Genomic DNA, 13673 nt, shown 5'->3' on the forward strand with positions numbered 1-13673 from the left:
AACCAGGCACTTAAAAAAACACACATTATGGTTGTGGGATGGGGGTGTTGCTTGCTTGCATTTGACTTATCTTTACTTTAATTTGACTGTTAGCTGGGCCTCTCCTCCGCTGCCTTGTGGGACATCTTTGGGAGAAGAAAAGGTTAAGGAACAAACCCTACAAAAACCTGGAGTGGAGGCCCTAAGATGGTTGGATGGCACCCTGTTGGCTTCCTTCTGGCAACCCCTGCACTCATGCTGGTGCCAAACGTATTGTTCTTCTATTCTTTGGGCCGAATCAGTGAGGCCAAGAGGGGGGTCTTGTTGTCTAGGCAGCCCAGGACCTCCACACACCCTGCCCAGGCCACTTGGGTGCTGCTAACACAGCAGATTGACCAGGGCCATCTTAAGCATATCAGGCGCCCAGGCGCCTTGGTGCGAAGATCGCTCTGGTGCCCCCCCACCCCGTTTCCCACTGCAGCTGTCTGGCGGGCGCAGCACACATCGCCGCTGCAGTGGGCGCAGCCGCACAGCGCCCCCCTGGCAGCCCGGCGCCCAGGCGCCCTGCACCACCCAGCCTTGCCTTAGAGCCGGCTCTAAGATTGACTTCACCCCCAAAGGCACACTCCATTGTCTCTCAAGACAGACGGATGGCAACAAGAGTTGTGCCTCTCATTTGCTGTATTGATGTACTGCAATCTTATGCTCAATGTCTTTGATTCCTCTGTAAGCGTAAAACTCTCACAATAAAAAATATACAGAAAATAAACTTATCTTTGTAATAAGCCCACCCCAGTACATTCCTACAAGTGCCTTCATTTCCAGTCGGAGGCAAATACAAATAAATTGATAGCTCTTTAGCATTACAGGGAAAGTGCAGGGCAAGGTGGGAAAGGAATTTGCTGCCCTGGCAATCCCACCTTAGTCTCTGGAACAAACCTACATCTCGCAGTTCTGGCAATGCATGCTAAGCCTCAGCACAACTATGGAGGGTGAAATATCACCTTTCAAAAGGAACACAGAAAGAGGAGAGGGCAGTGGGGGGGGGCAACAATTCAGCAACTAACAAAACATCATTTTACCTTGACTAGGATTTTGCCTTTCAAACTCTGAGGGCTTGGAAGCTGCTTAGAATCTCCCACGCTCACCGAAGTCAAGTCCAGCTTGTCACCGAAAATCTCCTTGAGGTATTGGGCAATTTTCTTTTGCTGTTGAATACTGCAGTGGTTTTCGATAGACAATATAATTGGAAATCTAAAAGGAAGAGGGGAGAAGAGGGGGAGGGACCCCCAAGGTCTCAAAAAATTATCTCGGCAAACATCTAACCCATCACAGCACAATGCAGAATTATTGTGGTGTGTTGGCTTTTTATAACTTCAGCTTCTTTTGAGGACCCCAGGCTCTCACATTATGAAGAGTGGGAGAAAAACTTATCTCTATCCACTTTCTCCACTCTATACCTAATTTGATAAAACTACATCATGTCTCCACCAACCTGAGTCTGCCTTCACCTGCCTGTCTTCTGACTTGCACCAGAGGTCACCAGAGGTCAAAGAGAAAAACAATTACCAGACCTTTAGAAGGCATCTCAAGGCAGCCCTGTTTAGGGAAGCTTTTAATGTTTGATGGATTTCTGTATTTTAATATTTTGTTGGAAGCCGCCCAGAGTGGCTGGGGGAACCCGGCCAGATGGGCGGGGTATAAATAATTTATTATTATTATTATTATTTTTTATTATTATTATTATTGCATCCGATCCACGGAGTGACGCTGCATATCAGTCTCCTCTTCCCCCCCCACCCCCCCTTAGTCTCAGCGCTGCCACTTGTAAGGAAGAGGATGTAGGCAAAACTTGAATTATTGAATTTCATTCTCTGAATCGCCCAGAGATGTGATGCAGGGTGGTATATAAATTTAATAAATAATATAAATAAAAATAATAAGTAGTTGGCTGTCGGAGAGGTTGTGACTCTCGTAGCTCAGTCAGGCTCATGGGTTCGAGTCCCACATTGGGCAAAAGATCCCGGCATTGCAGGGTGTTGGACTAGATGACCCTCAGGATCCCTTCCAACTCTAGAATTCTATTATTCTAATTCCTGGAGTTTAAAAAGTTGTCTATCAACACAAATGCAGCAACAGGGAGGGATTTACATTACACTGTGCACTTTTTTCTGCTTTACAATTTCAAATATACATTTTACATCCTTAAGATATCAATGACTCCCTTTCATCTCTTTCCATGGTTCATTTTACATATCTTAAATCCCTGCATATTTTACAAAAAAAAACTATACTATTCACTATTCCATTATTGCATCCATCAAAACGTATTTACACTGCTGAATTTATCTTAATGCTGCCAGTGTTTTCAGCTGTACACAAGTATTTTCAATATATTCAATAAACTTTTTCCAATCTTCTTTAAACATATGTTCTTCTTGTTCTCTTATTCTGTATGCTAAGTCTGCAAGTTGTGTATATTCTGTCAACTTAAGTTGCCACTCTTCTTTGGCTGGGACCTCACTCGTTTTCCATTTTGGGGCTAACAAAACACGGGCCGCAGTTGTTGCATACATAAGTAACCTTTTCTCACACCTGGGAATTTCAGTTTGAATTATCCCCAACAGAAAAGGACTTTAGGTTTCTTGGGAAAGTACTTTCAAACATTTTTTTTCAATTCATTATAGATCATTTCCCAATACTCTTTTATCCTTTTACATGTCCACTACATATGAAAGAATGTTCCCCCCACCTCCTTACATTTCCAGCACTTATCTGATTCTGTCTTGTAAATCTTAGCAAGACTACAGTACTTAGAGTTAAAAACCACCTGTGAATCATTTTCAAATAGTTCTCCTTCAAAGAATAACATGCTGTAAATTTCAAATCACTTTTTCAGAGTTTTTACTAGAGGTTAAAATCTATATTGTGTTCTATATCTATTGCCCAACACAGCAACAGGGAGAGATTTACATTAATCACTGTGTGACTTTAGTAACAGGAGATTATGACATTATTGTACATTGAATGCATGTACAGTCGTACCTTGGTTGACAAACGCCTTAGCAATCAAATGTTTTGGCTCCCGAACGGCACGAACCCAGAAGTGAGTGTTCCAGTCTGCAAACCTTCTTTGGGAAGCCGAACGTCCAGTGGGGCTTCTGTGACTTCCGATTGGCTACAGGAAGCTCCTGCAGCCAATCGGAAGCCGTGCCTTGGAAGTCGAACATTTTGGAAATCGAACGGACTACCAGAACGGATTCTGTTCATCTTCCAAGGTACGACTGTACTAATATGAATTGTTCAAAGTCCCTGCTATACTTACTCATTCTTAACAAAGGCATTTTTGTTGATGGCTTCCACTACATCTTTAAAAAGTATTTTGGATGTAAGAGTATAGCCATGATGCACAACTGGCTCCCCATCAGGACCATCCCAGCAGTCAACTGTTGAGACAAGAAAGTTGCACATTAAATAAATATTCTTCCAAAGAATAAACTTTCCCCCTTTTTCTTTCGCGATAATAGGAGAGGAAGAGGCATTCCAAGCACGCACACAAAGATCTGGCATGTGGAAATCCTGCTCAACAAATGAACATTCTCTTATTACATGCATCAATTCTCATCTTTTCCACAATCTCATGCTGGCAAAATGATTAAAGCTGACTGTTCTGCTGTCATTATCATCAAGCGTAATTAGCAAGGATACCTGCCAAGAAAACTACGGCAGAAGTCCGAGTAAGAGCTCTGACTATAGCCTTTTACTTGGCTAGAGTTGAATTTTTTGGAGGGGGGGGGGAATATGCACAAAGAATTCATATCTTTGTAATGGAAGTTTGATGATTTGCCCACCATCTGGTAGTTAATTTGGTCCTGCACTTGATGAACATGTATGGCACAAAACTGGTTCTCTGGAACAGTCATATGTTGGGACAGTCGAAGGAGATCTGAATTATATAAAAATACTCTAACACAAAAGGGACCTCCTTAACCAAATCTTCTTCACCTTGATGCACGTTCACTTAAAACTATCTTACCATGCAGTCAACCATTCCTAGCATGCCTCTCGAGTCCAAATTGGCTGTTGGTACTGTGAGATGTATAGGGACACGGGTGGCGCTGTGGGTTAAACCACAGAGCCTAGGGCTTTCCAATCAGAAGGTAGGCGGTTCGAATCCCCGCGACGGGGTGAGCTCCCATTGCTCGGTCCCAGCTCCTGCCAACCTAGCAGTTTGAAAGCACCTCAAAGTGCAAGTAGATAAATAGGTACCGCTCCGGCGGGAAGGTAAACAGCGTTTCCGTGTGCTGCTCTGGTTCGCCAGAAGCGGCTTTGTCATGCTGGCCACATGACCTGGAAGCTGTACACCGGCTCCCTCGGCCAATAACGCGAGATGAGCGGCGCAACCCCAGAGTCAGTCACGACTGGACCTAATGGTCAGGGGTCCCTTTACCTTTACTGTGAGATATAATCCATTGGAGCAGTGAAATACAACATTCCTTGTTTCCCTAGAGTGGACACAGGCAGGGGGATGTTACTCCAGCTAGTATAACTTCCTGTCCCACTGGTCTGGAGCATCCTCCCCCTGTGTGTGACCAAGGAGATGGGCGTGACCCTGGCTGACTCCATAAAAGAGCAGAGTCAAACAGCCATCTCTCTCTCTTGATTCCATGCTGCTCTTTTGCTGCCATTTTCTTCTCTTGACGCTGTTCCCTTAATGTATTTTGCTATCTGCTGGCTCTCGTGGACTCACACTATGTTCTGTAACTACAAGCTAAAGTCTGCCTTCAGGGATCATACTGTGAACTGAATGTGAGGAAACTTCTTGTTACTTTTAAGGAAAGACTCTTTTGTCTTTATTCTTTTAAGAGGGCTCAAAGGGGACACCAGGAATAATCCAGTCTGATCAAGCCAGACTGCATTGCTTAACTAAAGAGATTCAAAGGAATCTGCAGACTAGCTTCCTGCTGTATTGAGGGGAATCTGCTCAACTACATGACTCACTAGTGTGAGTGAAAGGAGGATAATATTTAACCAATATATCTTCTCCTACTATCCTTAACATCCCCATAGGTATCCCCACGGCTACCTACCGTACCTGAATCTATTCCCATAGGTACTTAGTCCCAGCCCCATTCGCTTCCATGGTGCTCAGTGCTCCAAGCAATGTTCCCAAGAATTCAACATATGCTCCCTAATTAAGCAATCGCATCTTAAAGACTGCATTATGCACCCAGAGCTCCCGTGCCAACATGGAGCTTCCTCATTCACATTACTTCCATGGAAGGTGCAGGAGAAAAATGCACCCAGAGAGGTCCATTCATTGATACTGAATTCAACAAGAGACTCCGGATCAGGCTGGAATAGTATCTTATTAAGCTTACAATTACATGTTACTTCAAATGTTTGTGTTTTGACAACAAACATATTTTGGGCAGAATTACTGGCATATGCCATGATCAGTCCAATAAATGAGAGCTGGTGCCCTTGTCTGAGACAACTGCAGAATTTTCTACACTGATAGAAATAAATATTTATGTGCCAAATTAAATCAGCGGGAACGTCCCTCCTAGGAGCTAATAGCAGGCACTTTTTATCAGCATAACAGTGGGAGTGAAAGGGTTAACACCCCCTCGCTGTTTGCTGCAGCCCCAGTGAAAATCACCACCACCACCACCACACCTGCTATTATTCCTCCTCCACCCCCCCCCCAAAGTGCTAAAAAATGATGTGGCTATTAATGTAATAATGTGGTTACTGATATTTATTTAAGTGGTTGCTCTTGACATATTTAGCATCACCTCTGCTTGGGGGACTTCTTTTTTTAAGTAATCTTTTTCAATTGCTAACAGAGATAGCAACGCAGTACCTTATGTAAACAGAATGCTCATATGGCTTTATTATTGGATTTTGATTTAAAATGGTTAGTATTATTTGTTTAACTTGCCAAAGGGCTAACGGAGTTTCTCATATGTATGTGAATGAACACCAAACTCAGTTTTAGCAGTGATGTTTTCAAACCATCCCTTACCTTTGCATATAAGTGACCCACTTAACACTGTGCCTTTGCAAATTCAATTTTCAGAAATCTAACTTTCTGAATGGCACCATGCTCTTTACAAACAACTGCAAAGAATCGTTTCAGCAGCTTCAATATAGATTTCATTTTTTTCAAAAAAGAAAAAAGAAGAAGAAGCAGTGTTGGAACAAGTCTTCTGCAGCATCACATTACATTCTAATGAAAGAAGCAGCATTTCAAATTGTATGCAGCCAGGGGGCTTTTCGTTCCTGTTGTTTTTCAGCAGTAAATCACCTAGTTGTGCTACAAATATAGTGATATGCCAGATCGAATGTTGATCCGCGTGCAGCATAGTCTGTCTGTCTGTCTGTCTGTCTGTCTGTCTGTCTGTCTGTCCAAACACACCTATTCTGAGGAATTAACCTTTAAACTTAGTGCAAACCCTACAGAAATATTTATTCATTTAATTTCACAAAATTTCTATACCACTCAGATGTAAGCAAGCAGTTTATCAAAACCCAACATATTCCAACCTAATACAGTATAAAATAAAGAAAAAGAGGACACCTTCAAGACATCGGCAGCCATCTTGAAGAACTCGGGCGTACATCTCGACTTTAGACTGAGACAGAAGCTGGTCACCAGTTAGGTACGTGTTGTGAGAAGAAGCAATGTAGTAATTGCAAAGGGGTTGATCCATATCCTGGTTCACCTCACCGTGAAGCGGGTTGAACACGTCACAGGTGGGACTCCGCATGAAGTTTGTGAAGCCTTCGAAGGAGCAACAAACAGAGAGATAATAAACTTGCCCAAGTATCCGATGAACCGTGCTTGGGCTTTGTGTTTGGAGGAAATAAATGAGGAGGTGGAGGGGATAGGGAATTAAAAAAGAAAGGGTCAGGAAACGGGGGGGGGGAGAACACAATTTAAAAAAAACCCAAACTCTCCATGGGTTCCTCCACCAATTTAAGCTAAAGTCTAACCTCTCTCATCAGTAATGTAATGAAAAACAACTACTTTCCCAGTTGAAACCAAGGAGTAGAAAGAAGTAACACCAGATAAATGGAGTCTTCAGACCTTTTTTTTTTTAACAAAAAGTAACGATGAGAGAGAAAATGAGATTCAAGTAGAGCTATATAAGAAAGTTTCAATAATAAATAAACAGCAACAGAAGGCTATGAAGGTCCCCAAACACCCAACCCTGTTTATTAAGCTTGTTTTCAGACTGTCTGATTTCTTCAGGCTTTCAGGGGAGGACAAGGAGGAAAAAATATCTCAGACCCTAGAGAGCTCCACTGTGCCAACTTCAATGTACAGATTTAGGCAAGATTGCTCACATTGACTACTGCTGTTCCATCAACAAAATCATTCCGCTAGCAAGCAAATCATTGTCCTTGCTGTCGGAATTTACTCAAGAAACCGTCCGGGGGGGGGGAATCATCGTTAGTTTTTTGTGGGTTTGAGAATTATTTCTCTTCCACTATGAACAATTTGGAGTTCTGCATACAAGCTAAAATGGCATGCATCTATATAGGCCTTTTAAGGTCGAGGGAGCCCCGTTTATCAGCTGTTGAGGAAGAAGAAAAGGGAGAGCTGAAACCAAACAGCTCATGGGCAGAATTTCCACTTTCTAGCACAAGGTTTTGGGACTGGAATGGCAAACTGTGTGTGCAGCCGCCGTCCACGTGAGCAATTTCCCATCCAGATGAGTGGTGCACTCAACAAACCCTAAGAGTTCAGACCTAGCAGCATTTGGGATGGGTGGTGGGAATGGAAAATTAGATGGTTGAGTTTAGAATAAACCCGTGAAGAGCCAAGAGAGGGATGGGGATAACAGATTTAAATAAATAAAAATTAAAGAAGGTTAAAAGAAAAATAAGGAATACAGATCAGTAAAATAGTGTATATGGAAGCGTTGCGTGGTCGGTGGAAGTCTTTTTTTTAGCTTTGTTTGTTTGTTTGTGTGTTTTTGTTCTTAAGGTGATCGCTTTTCCAGTATTGTAAAAATATGTAACGATATGAAATATGATATAATTATGTGTAGTTTATAATTTGTCTACAAGAGTAAGGGTGTATTGTATGACAATGTCCTGTGGCAAGGTTTTTGTAATTTTGTGGGGGGTGGGTGGGTTGTGAAATGATTTTTAAAAAATAATAAATAAAGTTTGATTTTTAAAAAAAATTAAATAAAGAAGAAGAAGAACCATTGGAAGTATCATTGGGATTGAATTATAGAACAGTTTTGGGGTCAGCAACCTTTTGGGGCCAATGGGCACACTTTAACCTTTTGTTGTTGTTTTCCTATGCCAAGCTAGAGAAACTCTCGTGGGTGCAAAGCATACAACACATACATTTTTATTGGCAAAAACCGAATGCTTCTTTCAAGTCTAATTTAAAAAGGGAAAGAAGACCCTGAGTGCCCGAGGGAAGGCCACGTTGGCAATCCTTATAATAGTTGGTTGCTCTCACACATAAATCTCATACCAAACCTTTGCCAGAGAGAAAATATTGCTGCATGAAAGCAATATAAGATGTCATTTGAGTAAACAGGGAAAATCTGAAAGTTGTTACCTTCTATACCCAGAACATTTTTGGTCTTGTTTTCTTCCGAAACCTCAAATTTCCTTATGATGTCCAGACAATACTCGGTCGTCACATTGCTCATCTGCACCAAAGACAGCAATGATACATTTCTGATCCTGCAGAGTATGTGACCAAGATGCCAAAACTTACTGCCAGACTCAGAATCTCGTTGGAAATCCCTTGGTCATACTCAGCACGCAGCCAACCATGAATACAACTGTCAGTAAAAATATTCTTCAACGACCTTTTAGAGAGCTGGGGATTCTTGTGGGTACATTAGCCCTTTCCCCCTCCCCCCATAAGCATCCCTGCTATCTTTCTAAAGATGAACACTGTGGAGAATTGGTGATCACAACTAGAGCTGTATCTGTCCGAGCAGGAGAGCTGTCTGGGCCAAGCTTTCAGTCCTGGTTCAATATTATATCTTATATCACTCTTCTTTCCACTGCTGAAGAAGTGGCTACATGTTGCTTTGTGGTGGTATATCAACAAAATTCACATCCTCAAAGTGGGGAGCTTCAATTCACTGCACCAGGGCAATAAAATACATGCTTCCCGATGCACTTGTGGTGGGGGGGGGGGGAAGTCTGGGCTGCTGATTCAGAAGGACAACCATTTTAACAGTTTGAACAGTTATCCCTCCCCCTGCCCTGTTCTACCATAACATATGGGGTTGGGGGGAAGAGAGAGAGAGAGAGAGAGAGAGAGAGAGAGAGAGAGAGAGAGAGAGAGAGAGAGAGAGAGAGAGAGAGACTGTCTTGTGCCAATTTAAGGACACTTTCTGGAAATCAAAGCATGTGAAACATCCCTTACTCTCAATCCCCACCCACCAGTCCTTTTAGTTCTTTAGTTGAAAAGTTTATTGTTCTAGCCAAAGGCCATGACAAACTTGTAGCAATGGTATTAATAAAGTAACACGGAACATGAATCCATAATATAACCAAACACTCATGATGCAAGAGAGAAATTACCAGAGACACCAACAAGCTTAAATCTGGCTTGATTTCAGATTAAGCTTCCAAATCCCCAAAACATTTTGTAGAGATTCCATCTAACTCCTTTTTCCTGTTCCCCCCCCCAGCCACTTTATGTACTACTATTGTTGTCACTCAAAAGAAATTGAGCCATTTCTGCTGGGGTGTACCTTCTAGCTTGTGTAAATGTTTCAAAAAGTGATCTCTTGGGTCTCTACATAAGGGGCAGGCCAACAGATAATGAGTAATGTCTAGCACCTGAGGCTGACAACAAATACGATGTCTGTCTGTGTATGGGGCCTTGTTATACCAGCCAACCAAGACTGTGGTGGGCAGTCCTTTTAAAGCAGCAGTTCTAAGAATTTCCAGCCAAAAAAAACCCCACAGGCAGATATGAAATTACAGGGGGGGCTGTAGTCAGCGATGACTGGAAGACCAGGACTACATCATGGCCATATGCAATGTGTGTGTGAATACACAAACCACCATTGGCTGTTCTGTCCTTATTAGAAATATAGCAGAGCAGCCAAGCACGTACCAAATATGACCACCACAAAGTAGAGATTGCACACTGTCCTGCTCTGACAGAGCATTCTTCAGAAGCTGAAGTCCCCTCCCCTCCCATCCAGGCTCTACCATTTAATCCTCCCTCCTCAATTTCATCCTTAGCAATCTAAAAACATGGAATCTCTCTTAAGAATGAGGCCTTCTGGCTACCACATATGATCGACTTAATTTCCCTATATTAGCATTATTTATTGCCCAGCCTCTACCGCCTGGCCCCAGGGAGGGTTACAGCAATTCAAAATTCAATATTAAAAGCAATTAGACCAAATTACAGTTGCGGGAATAAGCAAGCTCCACGAAAATGCATATCTCGGGTGACAATGTGTGTGCAATGAGAACTGTATGAGGAAGGTGCAGAAGGTAGTGTATAACATAGGCACTGCCTCAGAGAATGCCTGATTCTGGGCCACCACCTTCAAACTTCTGAGGGCAGTGGAGCTACCAAGAGGCCCCCTTTGTTGATCTGAAACACCCAAGAGGGTCTGTGGAGAAGGAGGTGATCTTTCAGATAGCTAGGGCCTAAGTCATTTAAGGCTTTGCAACACTAGCACCTTGAACCGAGCCTGGAAACAAACTGGCAGTCAACGCAACGGCTTTTAAAAAGGGGGCTATATGGAACCCAGCGAGTCTAAAGAGTTGGTTGACTTGGCCAAACTTTTCCTGAAGGGTGTGAGAGAGTGTGTTTGCATGGAGCACCTCCACAGAGGACACTCTCATTCAGTTCAACGGTGAAGGAAACTCCACAGAGCTCAAGTGAATGGGGAAATCTGGTTGTAAAGGAGGCCTGTGTTTGCACTGGAGGATACACAAAACATTGAACCAGGGGCAGATTTCAGGACGTTCGCTGAAGCCTTGATTCTTCCAAGTGCTACACAGTTAAGGTGCCATAGACAAGACAGGAGCAACAGTAAGAACCATTTAAGAACATGTGTGATTTTACAGTATAATACACACTCTAGAGCAGGCATCCCCAAACTTTGGCCCTCCAGACCAGATGTTTTGGACTACAATTCCCATCTTCCCCAACCACTGGTCCTGTTAGCTAGGGATCATGGGAGTTGTAGGCCAAAACATCTGGAGGGCCGCGGTTTGGGGATGCCTGCTCTAGAGGGACCTATTATCCCAGCTTGATTTCAATGGCATTTTAATGCAGTGTATAATATCCATCACATAACCATGAGGAAGGGAAGGGGGAGTTGTTAATGCTTCTCCAGATTCCATTCATTCAAATTATGTCTCACTAAAACCTTGGCAATCCAAAATTGACCTCATTTATAATATTCGTTATCTTTTTCTTTGTGCTTTGATTTCATTTGTTTCCTGATGGAAAAGAAATTTCATGTTCTCATCTACACTTGAATCACTTAAAACAGATTCCCTAGAAATACCCTCTAGAATGGTTACTATTCATACTTGCATTAGCATATTTTTACACACAGCATATCAATCAATGGAAAAGATAATTAACATTTCAAAAGCAGATTGCCCGGGAGATATGTAGTAAAAATATCCACCATTAAAGGATAGAGTGGTGCTTCTTTTTTAAGACTCTAATATTTTTTTCTAGCAATAGTATCTCAAAGACACCATCTTCTCCAATTACTGTGGTGCCTCGCTTAACGAATGCCCTGCTTAACTAAATTTCTGCTTAACAAAAGGTTTTTTCTAGCGGAGGTTGCCTCGCTAGACGAATGCGTTTTACGAAAAATTTGTCTAGCGAATCGCGGTTTCCCATAGGAATGCATTGAAATTCAATTAATGTGTTCCTATGGGCAAAAAAAATCCCAAAAAAAAATCAATGCATTCCTATGGGATTCGCTAGACGAATTTTTTGTTATAAGAAAAGACCTGTGGAACGAATTAAATTCGTTTAGCGAGGCACCACTGTATGTGCCCAAACTTTGATGCACTGTTTTATCTTTGTGGTTTAGGTATTTGTTTGTCAAATTTGTATCCTGTTTCTCAGTAAAAACTATTAAGGGGGGGGTGTAAAAATGACTCTATAACGTGTGTTGGACGGGAATAGTCTGGCTTAATCAACTGAGATATGAACAAGCCTTTTCACTCCTGTCAATAAATGTGCTTCAGCATTCTGCAGTAACTACAAGGGAAGGAATCCAATCTTCAAGTCAACAGTGTCTATAAACTACTGTGGTCAAGCAGTATATGATCAACTCAAGGGCTTCCTATTTCCGGCGGTGAGAAATCGCTGACTCCCACACGATCGGACCTCAGCCGTGCGGGTAATTCAGGGTTGATATGGGGGTATTTAGCCCTGGCAGACTCCCCAGGGTGGGGGAGGACTGTCTCGTAGACCTACAAACCGTCCGAGATTGCCAGCTAGCATCAAGGTGCAAGCGGCAGGACACTGGGTCCCAGAGCACGACACGGCTGGCACTCTCCAAAGTCACTCTCATAGCCGGAAATATCTGTTTAATAAAATAATTAGATTTGGACAATAAACAGACATAGTTGGACCGAAGAAGACTGAGAAAAAACCTGCAGAACTGCACAGTCCCTGGTATTTAAGCTCGGACTTCAAAGAGATTCTCATCATGGTGATTGGATTATGGAGGTGATTGTTACGTTCTTTTTTCTTCTTCTCAATACCTACAATTATTTTTCTGTGCCAAGCCTCATTAAGAAACTTTTTTTTAAAAAAAGTACAGATGGACTTCTATTTATAATTAAGTATTCAATTGTGCAGCTTTACGTAGACTTGAAAGACTTGATGAAGATAAAAGAAGAAACAAGATGGTGCTTGTTAATATGACGCAGCACGGAAAAATGAGAATTCCTCCCTTTTTCGAGGGAAGTGGGAAATACTTGCTAGCTGACTTTATAATGATTTGAGACAACAATTTGGGATAACATACAGTGCATCTGTTTGCAGAATTTCTTCATCATGAGCGAGAGAGAAGGCTAAATGGATGTCTAGCAACCCCCCTTCTAGGGCCCAGAGGGGGGGATTGTGTGGTCTCCGGGAAAGCTGATTGATCGCCAAATGATTTATATCTGTGGAATACAGTTCATTTACATTGCAACAACAATTTAACGATGGGAAATCAGTAACAACAACGTGGAAGTTACTGCGTCATTAAATTTCAAATGATAGACTTGGACACCAGCCCGGATTGGAAGATTGGAATGAAGTCAGGAAAAGCTGCGCTGGCAAATAGACTGATGAAAATATATATACAGTGGTACCTCGACTTACGAAGATGATCCGTTCCAAGTCAAAGTCTTTGGTTGTCGAAGTGCCCGTTCTGCACATGCATGAAGCGCGATTTTGCGCTTCTGCGCAGAAGCAGAACGTGTGCACGGCGAAAAGACTTCCGGGATTGTCGACTTCATAAGTCGAAACCTTCAGAAGTCGAGTCATTCGGATGTCGAGGTACCACTGTATATACAAATACTGTAAAGCTGCACTCGAAGGATGAAAGGATATATGATTTCTGACATGATTGATGAAAATCGCATAGCCAGGGGCGGATAACTTTAAAGCATTAAGATCGGAATGTGGAAAATATGAGAACAACAAGAAGGCAGCAAGA

The 13673-nt window shown here is 42.4% G+C and overlaps 1 protein-coding gene across 5 annotated transcripts in view; it reads right to left on the reverse strand.

The window, feature by feature from the left end:
* PLCH1 (phospholipase C eta 1) overlaps positions 1-13673 on the reverse strand; it is a 147191-nt gene that overhangs the window by 40219 nt on the left and 93299 nt on the right. For all 5 annotated transcript variants that reach the window (XM_088669833.1, XM_088669832.1, XM_035133663.3 and 2 more), the window contains 4 exons: positions 8567-8660; positions 6563-6766; positions 3305-3425; positions 1062-1233 (listed from right to left, as the gene is read on the reverse strand). In XM_088669833.1, coding sequence (XP_088525959.1) covers positions 1062-1233; positions 3305-3425; positions 6563-6766; positions 8567-8660 — 591 coding nt within the window. The remainder of the gene's footprint in view (positions 1-1061; positions 1234-3304; positions 3426-6562; positions 6767-8566; positions 8661-13673) is intronic.

This window comes from Zootoca vivipara, chromosome 5, assembly GCF_965207765.1.
Source record: "Zootoca vivipara chromosome 5, rZooViv2.hap1.1, whole genome shotgun sequence".
Classification (NCBI taxonomy): Eukaryota; Metazoa; Chordata; class Lepidosauria; order Squamata; family Lacertidae; genus Zootoca; species Zootoca vivipara.